The sequence below is a fragment of the Panthera tigris genome, chromosome B2, assembly GCF_018350195.1.
Source record: "Panthera tigris isolate Pti1 chromosome B2, P.tigris_Pti1_mat1.1, whole genome shotgun sequence".
Taxonomy (NCBI): Eukaryota; Metazoa; Chordata; class Mammalia; order Carnivora; family Felidae; genus Panthera; species Panthera tigris.
Genome location: NC_056664.1, coordinates 130569684 through 130589351, shown reverse-complemented (window position 1 = coordinate 130589351; position 19668 = coordinate 130569684). Strand labels below are relative to the sequence as shown.

General features: G+C 36.2%; 1 protein-coding gene across 3 annotated transcripts in view; it reads left to right on the top strand.

Moving 5' to 3' along the window:
- The window catches only part of SHPRH (SNF2 histone linker PHD RING helicase), a 95064-nt gene that overhangs the window by 42608 nt on the left and 32788 nt on the right, over nt 1-19668 (top strand). For all 3 annotated transcript variants that reach the window (XM_007093724.3, XM_042987273.1, XM_042987274.1), the window contains exons 15-23: nt 1209-1297; nt 3376-3468; nt 5804-5911; nt 7431-7573; nt 10842-11015; nt 11490-11552; nt 12761-12986; nt 15029-15172; nt 16806-16907. In XM_007093724.3, coding sequence (XP_007093786.2) covers nt 1209-1297; nt 3376-3468; nt 5804-5911; nt 7431-7573; nt 10842-11015; nt 11490-11552; nt 12761-12986; nt 15029-15172; nt 16806-16907 — 1142 coding nt within the window. The remainder of the gene's footprint in view (nt 1-1208; nt 1298-3375; nt 3469-5803; nt 5912-7430; nt 7574-10841; nt 11016-11489; nt 11553-12760; nt 12987-15028; nt 15173-16805; nt 16908-19668) is intronic.

Genomic DNA, 19668 nt, shown 5'->3' with positions numbered 1-19668 from the left:
CAAACAAAAGCAAAATCCTCTTCTTTTTTTTTTGTATCTTGTGATTTTCCTGTTAGATTTTTATTTTATGTCTCAATAATCAGTTTTGAGGTTTTCCTCAGGCAGCAAATAGGATAAGTTCTATTATTCAAGCCATTTAAAATGTTTCCTGTCTCCTTTTATTGAAGCGTCAGAAAATTTTTACTGAAAGAACCAGATAATAAATATTTTAGGCTAGGGACGCCTGGGTGGCTCAGTCAGTTGAGCGTCCGACTTCGGCTCAAGTCATGATCTCACGGTTCTTGGGTTCAAGTCCCGCATCAGGCTCTGTGCTGACAGTTTAAAGCCTGGAGCCTGCTTTGGATTCTGTGTCTCCCTCTCTCTGTGTCCCTCCCATGCTCATTCTCTGTCCCTCTCTGTCTCTGAAACATAAATAAACATTAAAAAAAATTTAGTAAAAAAAAATCTTTTAGGCTTTGAGCCAGAAGGTCTGTCGCAACCTCTCAGCTCTACTGTTGTAATGCAAACGCTGCTATGCTGCTACGGACTGTACATAAACAAATGAGCATGACTGAGTTCCGATACCCTACAAAAATGCAGAGGGTTAGATATGACCTATGGGCCTGTACTTTACTTGATACTTTTAAGTTACTTTATCTGAGTGAGTTGCTACTTATGAATAATAATTTAAAAAATCATTAATTTCAGACTGATTGAGATTCATGTGACCAGAAATGGAAAGAATCCCTAAGTTTTGGAAATGTGGTTTTTCATTGCAAATCATTTGGCCACCAAGAAGAACAATACCTATTAAGAAGAATATATGATTTATCTGAGAATTATGTGTAGGTTGATCATAGTGTTTTGAATATTTATAAATTTATCCTTAATTTCAAACATCAAAATGACTACTAATTGGCACCCTTTAACTTTAGTAAGAGGAAAATCATTTGTCTAAATTGAAAGTTAATTTAGTTTGTTTTTCAGTATAATTTTAAAACATAAATATTTCTGATTGGTGTTCTCTGCAATGGAGTGAACAAGAGCAGCTATCGTCAGCTTTTTTATTGGGATGTTCATATTAAGTGAAGTTTCTTTTCTTTAAAAAGTAGTGAGTTTTAATCATTGTTACATTTTTATAGTAGATCTTTTCAGATACTAGATAACCAGATCACATTGGGAGCGAAATAGATGACTTTCTTGTGCTTTAAATCACCTTAATTCATCAGGTGAGTATGCCGTGGCAGCAGAACTGTACAGAGAAGTGTTGCGTTCATCTGAGGAACACAAAGGAAAGCTCAAAACCGATTCACTCCAAGTGAGTAAAAACTAAACAATTTCAAGTATATCATCCATTTGTTTTTTACAAAATAATTTTTCGGAATATTTAAGAAGATAAAGGGTAACAAAATGGATGGACTGAGCCATAATCTCTGAGGATGAAGTTTTGGATTCAGTGCTTTCAACAATAAGCACTCAAGGTGATTTGTAGATAGATGAAAGTTTGAAAATCACTACTGTTCCGTATGTTCAGGCCATTATTGGCACAAGGCTGACTAGATAAATCTAACCAACATTAGAAAAACAGGTTAAAGTATTTGTGCTTAAAAGAACGGGGTGAGGTTTATCACTTTTGCATATAAATGTTAACACAGTGGCATAGTTTTGACTGAAAGAAGAAAAATGCTGTAAACTAAGCAGTGGAACTTAGTAATAAAACCTTCCCACTGATCTTCTGATTTAATTTTTAGAGGTTTTTTAGGAAGAGTTGAATATTTGAATTTCAACATTTATTTAAATTTTGAATCTCTTCCCTTTCTTATTTCTGTCCAGTGGGTCATATAGACAAGGCTCTCTAGCTAAATGGTAAATAAGGACTACTTTTATTAGTCTTAGTGAGTTTAGATTTGAGTCCCTAATGGGACTTCTTTATCATTCAGAATCTAGACCTTGGGACCCACATGTTCACATGTGCCTCAGTGAGTATTAGGAAGAGTTTGGGGGGAAAGAGGAGAAAATTAAATACAAGCCTTCTGTATGGATAAGGATTATAGAATTCAGACCTTGGGTCAGAAGCAAACGTGTTTGCCTCGTGGAAGAAGGAAGAAGTACAAAGAGAACATGCTCCTGAATAAAGGAAATAAAAGTAGAAAAGTGGGCAAGAAGACAGTTAAGTCCAGTGTGCCTGATGGTTCAAGAGTGAAGAGTAATCAGTCAGCCTGTTTCTTCCTTTTGGTCTTAATAATCCCATCTACTGGGAAACCGTGGCCCACTGAATGTTTTGCTCTATTCAGTCAGATTAGCCACTCTGCTCCCTTGGGATAAAATGTGGAAGGGGGTGGAAAGAGGTATTCTTCCCAGTCCACTCCTCCACCTTGTTCAGGAAGCAGTAGAAGTCCTCTTCCACAGACGCACACAGAGAAGAGGAGCTGAGTTGCTACCACTTTGTTTCCGTAATGTTATTTACAGGTTTGTTGTTGCTACTAAATCGGATAGTGTTGCTGATTGTATTATTCATGTGGCCATGCTGAAAAGACCTAAGACATTTGAAGTGACTCTTCAGAGATGAACTCTACAAAGATCTCTACCATGGCCTGTAATCTGTAGCCAGACGCAATAAACCTTTATAGTCTCGAATCACTGGCACCAAGTCAGATGTTACCAGGACTCTTTCTGATAATTCTTTAGCCCTTAGCTGTCTTCCCAAGTAAAGAGTCAAGTTAACAGATAGAAATTACTTTCACTTTATTTCTTCTCACAGCCCTTGCTTGACTCCAGGGGGAGCCTTTAACCAGCTGCAAACTCAGTATCATAGTGAGAAGCCTGGTTTATACTGAATACAGAGATAAAAGATACAGTTTTCTCCTTCTTCCAATAGTCTTTACCTCCAGCTTCTCCCCTTTCCAGCCCTTCAGTTCAACAGATCTAGGTCACAGCTGTGTTTTCCTATGTATTTCATTATGATAATATCATAATATAATTGGTAGGTTCATGCAGACTCATTTCCCAGAAGAGGAGTCAAGTCTGCGCAGTCAGCCTTTCTACTTTACTGGACTTACTTGGCATAATCATATGTAGTTCCATATGTAGACATATGCACGTATAATAGAAGACATGTACCTGTATCAGACATCCTGCTAAATGCATAGGTATATTTCATAAGACTGCATATTTTTAAATGAAGAAAATTTATGCCATTATGAACTAAGACCTTTACTATGAAACTGATTTTGGTTTTCTCTGAGGAAGTTGGTGCTCAAATTGTGTTAGAGGAATCAAGTTTTCAGCGATCTGATCTTAATGTGTTAGTAATCTATATGCTGTATTAATAGTGGATTCGCCCTTTAGAGTCCACTGCATTGGCTCTCAAAATTACTGCCTTTTGTGTGTTTGTAGAGACTTCATGCTACCCATAACTTGATGGAATTGTTGGTAGCCAAGCACCCAGGAATACCTCCTACCTTACGAGATGGCAGACTTGAAGAAGAGGTAATTAATTTTTTATTCAGTCTATAAAAGAATTTTTTTCAGACTTTATCCATCTCAACATTTATCCATCTCATGTAATGTTAATAATCCATCTCATTAACATTTTCTAGGGCATACCACATCTAAATAAAAGTAATGATATTTTTTTTCTGCTGCTTTTATGTTCCAAATTTTGCCTCGGTTGGTAGAGAATTGCATAGAGATTTTGGATGGTAGACAGTTGCAGTACTCCGTATTATGTTGTTTCTCTTGTAATCCACTTGCAGTTATATGGTAACTGCTTTTGTAGATAAGGTTGCTGGTAGCCAGCAGCACATGGAAAGCAAAAGGGAAGAAGGAAGGAAAGGAAGGAAGACCTTGTTGATCTCGTGACAGATCTGCAAAAGATGTGGTTTAGTAAAAATAAAAAGCTTTGCACTTCCTCCACCTTTCTGTGTATTACCTAGGCATAAATAAATTCAATATTTCGGTGCCGTTTCTTGTGTACTCTCAAAGAAGTTACTTCTGTAGTGAGTCTTGCTTCATTGGAAAGAATGGTACAGATTATTTCACTGTAAATTGTTAATGAGCCTGATATGCTAGTGGCCCCATGGATTTTTATCTTTTTAAAAGTCAGAGACAGCAAAGCTAAAATCAAAAGAGTAGTAGATACTTTTGAAATGAATTGAACCTGTAAGTGGGACCTTTTTTATTTGAATTAAAATACAAAGTGAGATTGTAGAAGTGTGTACAGGCCTTTCTTGATGTTAGATGGCAAATCTAAGTGTTGGAGATTTTGGAGTGAAATCTTCTTCCCTGTGTAGGCGTCTCACCTTACATACATCAGGAATTCTTTGCTTAAATGCCTTCAGCGACAGGAAGCTCTGGGAGGCCGTCGAGTCTGTTGGTAGATAGCTGTGATGATCAAATAATTATAGCCAAGGAATTTTAACAGAAATTAATTGGAAGGATGTGACAGGAACAAGAAAAATGCATCATGAGAGAAGGAAGAAGAAAAGCGTATCGCACTGTATAGATATATTTCCAAGGAGACCATAGTATCAGTTTTGCCTGACTCCTATAGAATGTGAAACCACAGATCCAAGAAATTATCTACTTCAACCTCCAGCTCTTGCAAATGAAATAACAGAAGCCCAGGGAAGTGGCTAATCCAAAGACATGTATCTGTTCAGTGGAACCTCATGAAATTGCCATCTTTGTAAGTCCAAGGGTCTAGTGTTGACAACTTCACATGGCTCAACCCACTTCTAAGTGGAAACGTTTGGATTTCCTGTTCAGTAGTCTTTCTGGTTTTCCTCCCACTATCCCATATCACCTTTGATCCCCTCTCTTTTTTCATAAAGTAGTTTCAAGAACCAGTTAAATATTTCAGTTAAATGGAAGAGAGTAGAGAACTGTATAAGTTTCCTAGTGGGAATTAATAAGGGCAAAATTTTTCAGTATTTCTTTTGCTTGCAAGTAATGTGATCCTTCTTACCTGGGAAAGTTGAAAGGGGAAGAATTTGTAAATCCTTTTGTATTAGTCAGCTAGGGCTGCCTTAACAAAATACCACAGGCTAGGTGGCTTAAACAAGAAGAATTTATTTCTCACCCTTGTGGAGGCTGTGAGTCCAAGACCAAAGCGTCAGCAGCAGTGGTTTCTCCTGAGGCCCCTCTCCTCAGCTTGCAGATGGCTGCCTTCATTTGTGTCCTCACATGACATGTCCTGTGTGTGCTTGCATCCGTGATGTCTCTCCTTTTTTTCTTCTTTTTTCTTAAGGACACTAGTCATATTGGATTAGGACTCTACCTTTATGATCTCATTTAACTGCATTTACTAATTTAATTACCTCCTTAAAGGGCCCTGTCTTCAATTTGGGGGTTAAGGCTTCACCGTATGGTTTTTGAGGGAACACAGTTTAGTCCACAACGCCTATGTTACTGTATATTCTCAAGTGTTATTTCTAAGCTGAAGTAATTCCAAGAAATTGAAATAAGTAAGTCAGACAAATTCTAAAATGTTGTTTTGTCTCATTTTGAACTACTACTGTTCTTCCCATTCCCCCCCCCCCCCGCTTTTTTTTTCTGGTTAAAAACTTAGATAGAAATTTGGGAAGCAGACCTTGGGATTTCTTAAATTTTGTGACTTACAGGTAGATGTGATCTCTTTCATATATATCCTAGGAATTACTAGCATGGTTTTTATGTCCTTGACAGCATACTTGGAAGTTTTGTGCTTAAACTGTGTTAAGTAACTTTACATATATAAAATAACCACGTTGTTCTTGCAGCATTATACTGAATTCTTTTCTAGGCCTGGAATGAAAGTTTATATTTGTTTCCTGATTCAACACAGGCCAAACAGCTGCGAGAGCATTACATGAGCAAGTGTAACACGGAAGTTGCAGAAGCACAGCAAGCTGTGCAGCCAGTGCAGCAGACCGTCCGGGAGCTCCAGAGAAAGGTGCGTCCCCAGAAGGCCTCCCCTTACCTGTGCTTGTCTCCGGGAGCGTTTCGGGTTGTGTCTTGCTTTGGAGAAGAACTTGAACTTTCTTATTCATCTTGGAATTCTTAGCACCTAGGATGATGCCTATCCCATAATAAACATATGTTTGCTGTTAGCAGTGTTTGTTGATTGAGTAGATGCGTAGAGTCTACGGCCATACCACCCTGAACGCGCCCGATCTCGTCTGATCTCGGAAGCTAAGCAGGGTCCGGCCTGGTTAGCACTCGGATGGGAGCAGATACGTAGATAAATCATCCATTTGGAAGTTGTTCTCTTTCATTTTTTTTTTAAGCTCTGATGGGTTTTCTCTTATCTGGTGAGATAACAAGTTGTCTTTTGAAGAAAGTAAAGACTTGCCTCACCTCCTTCTGATCTTAGTGTGTATATTTACAAAATCTTTTCTTTTAAGATGTCAGAACATTAGAAACATGGGTATTTTTCTTATGGAACACGTGCCACTTGTCATTTCTAAATTTTTTTTTTTTTTTAATTTATTTTTGGGACAGAGAGAGACAGAGCGTGAACGGGGGAGGGGCAGAGAGAGAGGGAGACACAGAATCGGAAACAGGCTCCAGGCTCTGAGCCATCAGCCCAGAGCCTGACGCGGGGCTCGAACTCACGGACCGCGAGATCGTGACCTGGCTGAAGTCAGATGCTTAACCGACTGCGCCACCCAGGCGCCCCTAAATTTTTTTATGAAATCAGTAGCGAACCTGAAGAGGAGTCTACACAGAACACACAGTCTTTTTTATTCTAACCAGTTACTCCACATTTTATTCTTCCTAGTGCATTAATTATTTAGTATTCAGGCATATAATTTTGCCAGTTATCGGAGTATTATGGAGTAGAATCTAGTTCAGTTGGTTGAGGATTAGCAGGATGTCTTTATTATGCTGAGAAAGAGACCTGCCACCTTTTCAAATATATACAGTGAATACTGAGTTTTCATTTTGATAATGTATTTTGTTAGCACAACTTTGTTACACAAGTATATATACAGTAAGTTCTCATTTATCCACAGTAGTCAGGAAACAGGTGGGTATTCTCTTTATGTATGCAAAGGTAGTACACACCCATTATATATAGAGTATACAGTCTATATATATTTCCTTATAATTCCTTGGAAAGTAGCATGCTATTGTTTCCTTTGATTTTTTTCACAGCACCTTTCCCAGTGATAGAAACATAGTGAGTAATGGGACGCCTGGGTGGCTCAGTCGGTTAAGCGTCCGACTTGGGTTCAGGTCATGATCTCACGGTTTGTGGGTGCAAGCCCCACATCAGGCTCTTTGCTAACAGCTCAGAGCCTGGAGCCTGCTTCAGATTCTGTGTCTCTCTTGCTCTCGCTCTCTGCCCCTCCCCCACTAGTGCTCTGTCTCTGTCTTTCCAAAATAAATAAATGTTAAAAAAAATTTTTTAAAAACAAAAACATAGTACTGAAAAAACATGAACCGATCAGCTGTTGTCTTTTTTACAGATTTATTCAAATTCTCCTTGGTGGCTGAATGTGATCCACAGAGCAATAGAATTCTCTATTGACGAGGAACTTGTTCAGCGAGTGCGAAATGAAATAACCAGCCACTACAAGCAACAAACTGGGAAGCTTTCTATGTCAGAGAAGTAAGGAAATAGTACAGAATAGAATAACTTTATGAGTAGTGACCCCAAATATTCAGATCATTTGATGTTAAGAGGTGCAATTAAATATCAGAACATACTGTGGTTACGAACATCTGGAGTTTACATATTGTTAAGAGTAGATTTCAAACTAAAACGTTAGATATAAGTCTGAAAAAGGAAACCTGTTTTCTATATATGAGTCATCTTAAAATATTCCCCTTTTAGTGCTTTTTTTTTTTTTTAATATACTTAAAGTATATTCTTTGTATCTTCATTGGACACACCCAAAGCCAACTCTAAGCAAAGTCTTGAAATAGACTTTGTTTTGGAGAATTGAGGTAAGGCATTCATGCTTCCACTGTGTAACTCAGCCCCAGAGACTAATAACCATCATAGCACCAGAGGGGCCCAGGTTTTGTGTTCTAGAGTTTCCTGCGGTCTCCCCCATCTTTCTCTCTTCTCATCAACGCTCACCATTCTTCAGAGTCTTTGTAGGTAAGTTGGATTATTGCTCTTGATGTAGAAATGGTGAATAATTCTTTCCAAAGACCAAAGTTATTATTATTTTTTTTTTTTTCAAAAATAATTCAGTGGTTTAACCCAAAGGAATGTCGTTCTAATGTGAGGAATTGAGATGTTGTGGGAGGACTGTTGATTCTAGGGAGGGGAAAGAGAGAGGATCTTTTATTGCTTCTCAGATCATATCCCAGTATAAGGTCAGCCTTGGGATTAGTGTTAGTTTTCAGCATAAGAATATCTTTAAAACATTTTAAAGTGTTTTCTTTTACTCTTTTAAAAGCCCTTCCAAATGTCTACTACATTTTCCACGTGCCATTACTAATTCAGAGGTATAGTCATCCTCCTTTTCACCATACAGAACTTGAAGGCTTAGTTTCTGAGATATATGCAGGACATTATACTCTTTAGTGCACTTCGTTTTTCTCTCTTAAACCCAAGAGTCACCATTCCAGGATAAGTTGTCATTTAAGTCGTGATTCATTTTATCCAGTTTTAGAGCTGTATGCTAATGTGTTCTGCCAGCGTTGTGGAATTAGCTGATAAGAAAATATTAAAATTATTTTGAAGGTTTTTTTCTTAAATCACATAGAAACTATTTAAAAGTTGCAAATTCTTGTATATGTGAACATAGTCCTGTTAAAAGTAGGTCCCAGGGCTGTAATGGGACCTATAGGTAATGTAAAACATACCATTTATTACACATTTTTCTCAGAAACATTAGATGTCAATAGAAAGTAAGAAAACACTTCCAAATGTGTAACTTATACTGTATGCTAACTATACTGGAAATAAAATTTAAAAATTTTTAAATGTATAACTTACATTACCTCTAGGTAAGTTAATATTTTCTATATTAAATATACATTCAAAGATTATTTTAGCACTGCTGCTGTGTTTTTCAGTGAGATCAGAGTCTCAGAAGCCAAATTATCCATGTTTGTTTCTTAACACTTCTTAGGAAAGGAAAATTTTAGTGATTAAGAGCACAGGTGGATTCTTGAGTCAGGGTGCCTGTGTTCATATCCCAACTCCCCCACGTACTAGCTCTGTGACCTTGGGAAAGTTATTTAAGCTCTTTGTGCCTTAGTTTCCTCATCTATAAAACCACACAGCATAATCGTGAGGATTAGTAAATTAATATCTGCAAGGTGCTTGCATACTTAAAACAGTGCATACCATTTAGTATAATGTTATTATTATGTGTTCTTTTTAACTTAAAGGATTTACGAGAGAGAATATTGCTAACACTGTTAAATGCTGATCTGTGATCATTTTTTAGTCCCTAGTCGCATAATTTGTGAATAATACTGATACCTAACCTAATTGTGTTCTTGTATCCCTGTGCAAATTCTTTTAGAAATTATTGAGCACCTGTTCTGTGTCTATTACATATTTTTAAAAAATTTTTTTTAATTTTGTTTTTAACATTCATTTTTGTGAGACAGAGTGTGAGTGGGGGAGGGACAGAGAGAGAGGGAGACACAGCATCCAAAGCAGGCTCCAGGCTCTGAGCTGTCAGTACACAGCTTGATGCGAGGCTCAAACTCACAAACTCTGAGATCATGACCTGAGCTGAAGTCTGACTCTTAACCAACTGAGCCACCCAGGCGCCCCAGTATTACATATTTTTTAAAGATACGATCTAATTCTATCTTCTAAATATTATCTTAATGAGAAGACCAACCCGTGAACAATTTGAGAAATATGATTATGTGTAAAAACTTGAAGATGACAAAGGACTAATATGAATGATATTCTCAATAAACTTCATGGACAGAAAGAAATATTGATTAGTGTTGTAAAATACTGAGGAAGCCTTCAGAAAGGAGAGTGGACTCTTTTGAACAATTTGGAGAAAAGTGTCTATGGCATTTTAGGAAGGAGAAGGATATACTCTTAAGCCAACAAATCCCATTTGTATTTTCATTTTCTGATTTATTATTCTAGGCTTTCTTTCTTGTTTCGTAAACCCATTCATACACACCCATACATTTCTTTCCTTAGCACATTTTACTCAGTTTATTAAAAACAGTTAAGAGCATTGTGTTTGGGTTTAACTCCTAACTGCTACATGATAACTTTTAACTTTAATTAAATCATTTTGATTCATTAGGCTTCATCCATAACATGAGCACAATAGTATCTGTTGAGATTATATAGGGAAAGAGCTTGGCAAAGTGCCTGACATCATATAGTGAATGCTTAATAAAATGTATATATATGTAAATAATATAAATATATGTGATAACATACATATATACACATATCACATATATATGTGTGTATGTATTTGTAAACTCTTTGTAGCAAGGAATAGAACTCTTGGCGGTTTTTCTTCTTTTCAATTTTTCTCTTTATTTTTCATCCTATAATTCCCTCTCCATATATAAAACAAGAATTTCAGGAGGGACATTTGTAGTAAATCAGCATTAAAAAAGAAAAAAATGTGGCAATCTTGGTCTTTCAAAGACACCTGAGCCAGAGACAGATTTTGCAGACTCTGTTTTAGGACCTGAGGACAGGGACTATCGGAATTTTGGTATCTTTTACAGTAAATAACCCAATGTTGTTATACCTTGTCTCCTAGTAGATTGAACATACTACTAAAGTAAATTCACTCAAGGTAGGCTACGTAGAATGTTGCACAATTTCTTTGACACTTTACCTGATGATCATTTTGTGAATTTGAGGAAATTGACCCATTGTTCTTTTGTTTGCCTTGTGTGGTGATGCTGGTGATGTGAATCAGGTTCCATGACTGCAGAGGTCTTCAGTTCTTACTTACAACACAAATGGAAGAGCTGAATAAATTCCAGAAGCTAGTAAGAGAGGCTGTAAAAAACCTGGAGGGACCTCCATCTCGTAATGTTATTGAATCAGCAACAATCTGCCACCTCCGACCAACCAGACTTCCTCTCAACTGGTAGGTGACAGGAGAGGTCATGCAGTGAAATGGCATCACTCCATTATGCTAGCGTTCTTCTGAGAGAAGGAACAGTGGCTCATCTAATAAAAGTTTCTTCATTTAAACTCAGACAAAAGTGGAAAGAGATGTATTATTAATGTACTTTTTAAAAAATTCTCAAGAATCACATACTGAAAACTATGTAATATTTTTTAACGTTTATTTTTGAGAGAGAGACGGGGTGGGCGGAGGGGGGCGCAGGCAGAGAGAGAGGGAGACACAGAATCTGAAGCTCGACTGCGAGATCATGACCTGAGCTAAGTCGGACTCTTAACCGACTAGGGCACCCAGGCGCTTCTGTAATTTTTTTTCTTAAATGGCCTATTTGTTGTAAAGAAAAAGTGAAATATAAAATACTAATAAGCCTCTTTTAGAAATTACCTTGTTGTTATGTTTGCAAGTATCTCTCTGATCATTTTTTTTCTTTTTCAGTTGTGTCTTTTGTAAGGCGGATGAATTGTTCACAGAGTATGAATCAAAGCTGTTTTCCCACACGTGAGTTCTCTGATTACCATCAGGAAAGTGAAACCATTATAAGACTTGGTGTTTCGATTTATAAGACTGTGTTTTCCTCATGGAACCTTCCTGTGTTTTTTTTTTTTTCTTTAATTACATCAATTCAGTGAACTTTGGCATGTGATCATTTAACATGCTCAGTTTTACTTACATAAAAGTTATTTCCAGGGGCGCCTGGGTGGCTTGGTCGGTTAAGCGTCCGACTTCGGCTCAGGTCATGATCTCACGGTCCGTGAGTTCGAGCCCCGCGTCGGGCTCTGTGCTGACAGCTCAGAGCCTGGAGCCTGTTTCAGATTCTGTGTCTCCCTCTCTCTCTGCCCCTCCCCTGTTCATGCTCTGTCTCTCTCTGTCTCAAAAATAAACGTTAAAAAAAAAATTTTTTTTTTTAAAAAGTTATTTCCAAATACTCATGTCATCTAATAATGTGTAATGGAGGGACAGTTTAGAGGAGTGACAGATTCTCAAGTCCAACACATTGTAACTCAGATCCCTCCCCACTATTGTGGGCGGATTACCTCTCTAAGCCTCAGTATCCTCATTCATGAAATGATAATAAAAACAACACTTACCTCATTGAGTTGTTTATGAATATTAAATTTTAAAATGCACATAATTGCTTAGCATAGTACATGGTAGGAGTTCTATAAAAGGTTAGTTTTCAATATACTTTCTCCAACACAAATTTGAAGTTTTCATCCTGTGTCAAGGATTAAGGTACCCAGTGAATCATAATAGCTATGGTATAGCAAAATTATTCCTATTTTAGAAACAGAAATTGAGAAAAGGCTAAGTTCTGGTCACCTTAAATAAACAGATCAACAGTGTACCTTGAGATCATCTTATCATTTTGTTGTGTTTGTTTTTCCATGGTTGGTGGTGGTGGTAGTTTGTGTTTTATATTATGGTAATTCTCATAGCTAGATTTTAGCCTGAACTTTATAGCCATTTTTTATGATGTCAGACTGCTGGTCAAGACACTGGACAAATTTATTATTATGCCTCCAGCGTTTTCAGAATTGCTGCAGTTTTCCAAAGACTTGAAGGCATGATCTTGTAGACATGATATTGAAAGTTATTGATGAAAAGTTACTGACCTTGCTACTCGATTGGCTCTGCCAGTAGGACTTTTACCATGCTTGTTACCCACTGACAGTAGTTACTGTTGTTTTGTTCTCGTTTGTTTTCAGAGTCAAAGGCCAGACTGCAATATTTGAGGAGATGATAGAAGATGAAGAAGGACTGGTGGATGATCGAATACCCACCACCAGCCGGGGTTTGTGGGCAGTAAGTGAGACAGAGCGATCTATGAAAGCATTGCTATCATTTGCAAAATCACATAGATTTGATGTTGAATTCATTGATGAAGGAAGTACTTCAATGGATCTTTTTGAAGCATGGAAAAAGGAATATAAGGTATAGTATTTTAATATTTTTTCCAATATTAAGAATTTTTCTTCTTTATATTATTACTATTTTTCTCTCTTCAGTTTTTAAAAATCTGCTTTAGAGACTTGAGGTATCATAATTTCTCTTTCCCTAAAATGTAATGGTTCTTATGAAGAATAATAAATACAATAGTACTGAACAAATAAGGAACTTCTATATATTAAATTACTAAAAGAAAGTCATTATTAAAATGAAATTGAGGGGCGCCTGGGTAGCTCGGTCGGTTAAGCATCCGACTTCGGCTCAGGTCATGATCTCACGGTCTGTGAGTTCGAGCCCCGCGTCAGGCTCTGTGCTGGCAGCTCAGAGCCTGGAGCCTATTTCAGATTCTGTGTCTGCCTCTCTCTCTGCCTCTCCCCTGTTCATGCTCTGTCTCTCTCTGTCTCAAAAATAAATAAACGTTAAAAAAAAAAATTTTTTTTTAATGAAATTGATATGAAGCCTTTTAATTTAGCTGTGAAAGTGTTTCATTCTTCTTAGCTTGATCTTACACTGCAATTCTGTGAAAGTAGAGTTTTGTTTGTTTTTGCTGTTTTGTTTTGCTTTTGCTCTGTGAGTAATAACCAAACACCAATAATTTTGAAGATTGAAGAACACAGTAAATATTTCTCACCCTACACCACTGGAAACCATTGCAGTTGATAAAGTAGAAAGTGACCCTTTATGTTTATATTTTGATAATTTTATCATATTACAACTTTGCTTGAAATGAGATTCCAAAATTCATTGATTTTGAATTATTCTTTATATTTGGATTTGTTATCCATTATCCTGCTTTGAAGGTGAAATCTGTGAGGAAATGAAAGAACAGTTTTATTTATAATATTATAATTCCTTTTATATATTTCTTTAAAAATCTGAAGGTCTTGACTTTTAAAGCAAGATAATAATTTCTATCCAGAAAGAGAAAATATGTGGTCTGTAGTATCATTTCATATATTTGATAAATTGGGGGATAATACCTTTATAGTTGAAATCATTGATTCATAGTAAATTGTTTCTTCTCACATTACTATTCTAAATGCAAAAGCACATTAACATAGTTAATTACAGCAAGTGATTGGAAGAAGACAGTACTCTGTACAGTATCCAGGTCCCCTGCATTTTTCCTCTGCGCTTGTTTTGATGACCTCCTGTGTCTGTTTTCTCAGATCCTTGTGAATTTTTTCTCTGTAACACTGCAGACTGAACTCTCGTATAGCAATGCAAATTAATAAGCTACTGTTATGCACGTCAGTTGGGGTCTACCTCAAAGCATAATGTTAGTGAAGAAAGCATATGAAAGATTTTACACTGATACATTTCCATAAATTTGAGAAAAATGTATAACCAAATTATTAAGAATGCGTAGATTAGTATAGCTCCAGTGAAAAGTACAGAAGAGGGAGTCCAGTTCAGAACAGTGGTTAGTCCACTGTAGGGATGAGGGAAGAATATGTGAGGGAAGAGTGATACAGTTGGGGAGGAGCACAGAGGCTCGCCAAGGCATTGGTATTGCTCTTTCTTAAATCGGATGTTGAGTACTCAGTTGTGTATTTTAGTAGTCTCATTATCTCATATATATGTATATATATACATATATATACATATACATATACGTATATATATATATACATACACACACACACATATGTATGTATATACATATATAATATATGATTTTGAAAATGTGAAATAGTTTATAATGAAAATATTTCTTAAAAAAATAAAGATTCCACCAGGCTTACAATGACCTACGAAGATCTATGGTGCCACCAAGGTATCTTTGGGTGTTCTGTTTCTAAGATTCTAAAGACACCATATTATTCTGTGGCCTATGGAGGTTATTCCGTCATATGTCCTCATCTTTAAAAATGGCCCCAAAATTGCTTGTGTCTTAGACACAATTTAACGAAAAAATGTGTATGTCTTAGACTTCACTGAAGACTTTTGATCATGGCACTTTTCGGTGGTTTTAACCAATCTTAATTATGTGCATTAAATACCACTGTCTTCTTGTTTTCTTTCAGTTGCTTCATGAATATTGGATGGCTCTAAGGAATCGTGTATCTGCTATTGATGAACTTGCAATGGCTACAGAACGACTGAGAGTGCGTCATCCTAGGGAGCCAAAGCCCAACCCACCTGTTCTTCATATCATTGAACCACATGAGGTAATTTGCAAGTAAATCACAGAAAAGAGCACAGCCAATAAGTGTCACAAAAATCCAAGGCCCATAGAAGAGAGAGTCAAGGCAGTGATCTCTTCTTTAAGAATGTGTTTAATCTCTGCTCTTAGTTTAAACCATATAAAAGTGATTGGTTTTGTAGGTTAAAATAGACAAGGAGAGAAATGTCCTATCTAACATATGCGTAGAATTTACTATTTTGGTTTGTTTCTCTCCAGATTGCATATTTGTGTTTTTTTTGAGCACCTTCTATATGTCAGAATCTTAAGGTGGTCTCAGTCAGTTTTTAGACCTGTGTCCTTGCCTCAGTTTTTTCAGAAATAGAAAAAGCTTCTGTAAGAACAATCAAAAACTTTTCTTTTGCGGGTCACCTGGGTGGTTCAGTCAGTTAAGCGTGCAGCTTCAGCTTAAGTCTTGATATCATGGTTCGTGAGTTCAAGCCACCATCAGACTTTCTGCTGTTAGCACAGAACCCGCTTCAGATCTTCGGTCTCCCTGTCTCTCTGCCCCTCCCCTGCTCACATGTGTGCAGGCATGCGCACATGCATATGCGCTTTCTCAAAAATAAATGAACATTTAAAAAAAACCTCTTTTTGCAGTTTTCCTTTGTTAATGATGAACAGATAGTAATAACGTATCTTCTAATAAATCTCTCTTTATATCCCAGGAATAAAAAATGACTCTCCCAACCTTTTCTCTCCCATATTTAAAATATAATTTCCTAAAAAAAAAAAAAAAAAAAGGGGGCGCCTGGGTGGCGCAGTCGGTTGAGCGTCCGACTTCAGCCAGGTCACGATCTCACGGTCCGTGAGTTCGAGCCCCGCGTCAGGCTCTGGGCTGATGGCTCGGAGCCTGGAGCCTGTTTCCGATTCTGTGTCTCCCTCTCTCTCTGCCCCTCCCCCGTTCATGCTATGTCTCTCTCTGTCCCAAAAATAAATTAAAAAAAAAACGTTGAAAAAAAAAAAATAAAAATAAAATAAAATAAAATAAAATATAATTTCCTTTATAATTTTATTCCTTGTATGTGTTTTATCTTTTAAATCTTTTTACTTTTCTAAAGCTTGGAGACTATACTTTAGTTAAACTTAGAAATACTCATTTTTTTCTGTGTCAGCCTTTAAACCATGAATTGTAATTTTTTCCTGTGTAACCAAATTCCTCTTATTTTTATAATCTTCTGTCTGTTATTTTCTACTGGGCAAAAGAAGGACGGGGTGGCGGTGGGGATATGAGTGTGTGTGTGTGCAGGGAGAGGCTGCCTGGGTTTCATAAAATCGCTCTGACCAAAGCAGCAAATTACTTAGTTTTTCTTTATCTCATGGGTATTACTGAAAAATGGTACATAAATAGAATTTGGGTTGATTTTTATCCAACTTCAAGTTTATGGGGAAACTTCGTATTTATTGAAGTTTGTCTTTTGTAGAGCAACATATATATAGAGAGAGATTCCCTTTTGAAATATCTAGTATCCGTTTTTGCAAATTTGAGTTTTCATATGTCAATGGATTTGCTTAAATAGGACACCCTTAAGTTATTGAGGAAGAATTGTGCATGTTTAATAGAATAAAATCTTTCTAAGAGACAGTAAAGAAGTTGTTTTGTTTTGTTTTGTTTTTAGGTAGAACAAAATCGTATAAAACTACTAAATGATAAAGCTGTTGCTACATCACAACTTCAGAAGAAACTTGGGCAGCTTCTTTACCTAACTAACTTGGAGAAGGTATTGTGTTTAAAAGATGCTACTTTTTCCCATGCTGTATACCTGTAAACCTTAGTGACTCTTTCCTTTTAATCTGTTAGTCCCACAATTAATGGTACAGCGTTTTGTTTTTAATCAGTCTTTTTTGTGTGTGTTAATTGTATCAGTCAGAACACAAGTTATATCTACACTAGCTACACAGATCACAACAGATGATATTGTGTTATACAGATTCTATAAAGGATGTGTACTGTAGAGTATAGAAGAATGTAAACAGATTGTAGTTCAAAACCTTGAATAGTGGAACTATTACAACATACCTCTAGGCAAAGATTACATTGTATAATCTCTCTCCCTCTCCTCTCTTTCTCTCTCTCTCTCTATATATACCTATATATATACGTCTATATATAGATGTATATATATGTCTATATATAGATATATATATACACACGCATTCCTTAATACATAAATAGACTTTTAATTTGTTATTTGGAATTATAAAATGTTTGGAAGGCTACTAAATCAGAAAATATAACAATGAATTATTTAATGTAATTCAAAACACATTTTCTGAGTTGTGAGCAACATACTGTGTTGGACATTGATGAACGTAATTCCATTTGATTGTGAGAATAAATAGCTTTTGACAGTACCTTCCAGAAAGAGATACAGTAGATTTTTGGATAGGACAAGTGAAGGAAAGCAGTAGACTAGAGTTGGTCCTGAAAACTGATACAAGATACATTTAAGTGGGTCTGTAAATCCCAGTGGTGATGAAATGAAAAGTTGAACATTCATTATAAGTAAAACAGCACGGTGGCTAAGAAGATAGTCTTGGGATCCAGACAGTTCAGGTTTGGTTCTTGACACCACTATTTTCTACATGTAGGTCTTTATTTAAGTTATTGACCTCTCTTTGCCCCATCGTAAAATGAGAATAATAACATTATCTTGCAGGACTTTCTTGAGGACTGTGTAAATTAATATAGGAAGAGTGCTAGAGCAGTTCCTAATTTATTAAGCACTTACTAGGTCTTTGCTATTAATACTATTATATTATTACTAATATTACTATGATGACTGCTGTTATCCTGGCAGGAGGAAAAAGATGGGAGAAAACTTAAAAGTCGGTCTCATGCAAAATGCTAGCACTAGAGAAATAACATTTGGAAAAAATTTCCTCTTATTCCTAAATGTGAGTTTTTTTAATGTTAGATTTCTACACTTTACATGTGAAAGTCAAAACAAAGAAATAGGTAATTGTTAGTTATAGGATATAAATCAGGATATCGATTTGTTGAATGTTTTTTTTTTTAATTAAAGTTCTAAGTAAGAATATATAATCTGCCTAGAAAACCCAATTCAGCTAATAATATAAGAAAAAAACATTTAATCTGTAAGTGAAGAAAAATCAAATTAAGCTCATACCATTTCCTGCCACCAAATAGGGAAAGATTATTAAAATAACATTCCACGAGGGCACCTGGAATGGCTCAGTTGGGTAAGTGTCAGCTCTCGGTTTTGGCTCAGGTCATGATCTCATGACTCATGAGTTCAAGCCCTACATCGAGCTCTGTGCTGCCAGCACACAGCCTGTTTGAGATTCTCTGTCTCCCTTTCTCTCTGCCTATCCCCCACTCATGCTCTTTCTCGGTCTCTCTCAAAAATAAATAAACCAAAAAAAATCTTTAACACTCCACAGTGGTGAAAGGGCAGTGAATGGATATTTTGTGTATTACCAATGGGAATATAAATTTATACAGCCCTTTCCCGAAAATACTTGGACATATATGAACAATTTTAGATAATTCATATCTTCTGACTCAGTAATTCTTAGAACTTTTCCTGAAACAGAAATTTGGGGGGTAAATTAGATATGAGGATATTTATTGCAACATTACACTCACTCTCTCTCTCATAATAAGAAAGTTGAGAGAAAAAAATAACAAAATTAAACAAAAAATAAAACTATAAATGGAGTATAATCCCAATTATATGTGACTGTGTTTAGTTAAAGTAAATAAAAATAGTAAACTAAACAAATTTTTAAAATTTTCTGGCAGTCAGCAGGGACTTACTGAGCACCATTTGACGTATATGCATTATAGTAGGAGTTTGAGATAGACAGAGTTGGTCCTTGACCTCAAGGAACTTAATGTGATTTGATGTAATTTGATGTAGACAGATCATAAGCACTGATCAAATAGTGATTTAATAAGATGTTAGTTAGCAAGTCAACTAAACTTGGGAAATAAAATATAAATTAATCACTTAAAGCAGAGCGGTATACATTTAAGAGCTCTGAAGAAATTTAAAGATGAACGTGTTACACTGTTAATCAGCAGTTTTCAGTATCAGGTAAGAGAAAACTGGTAAATTTCCAATAAGATTTCAAAGCATAAAGAAGGTCTCCAGTACATAAATATTGAGTCACTGTGTTGTACACCTTAAATTAATATGTGTCAGTTATCTCAGTTAAAAAAATAAGTTGTTCAGAAGAAATTGTCTGAATACTAAGCAACCACATGATATCTTTAGTACTCTATTTTAATTTGAGGACTGCTACTTCTATATGGGAATAGCAGTGATGTCTTGCCATTACCTTAGTAACATTTTGTTTTTAAAGACAGTAGAGACCTATAGAAGCAAAAAGGTTGAGGTGAAATGACGTTCTAGGAAAAGAAGAGCTCTTTCTAGGTTAGCTGAGATTGCTGGCCATTGTCTTGCCTGAAAACATTTGCCATACCTGGGTACAGACTGAGATTAAGGTCAGTATTGC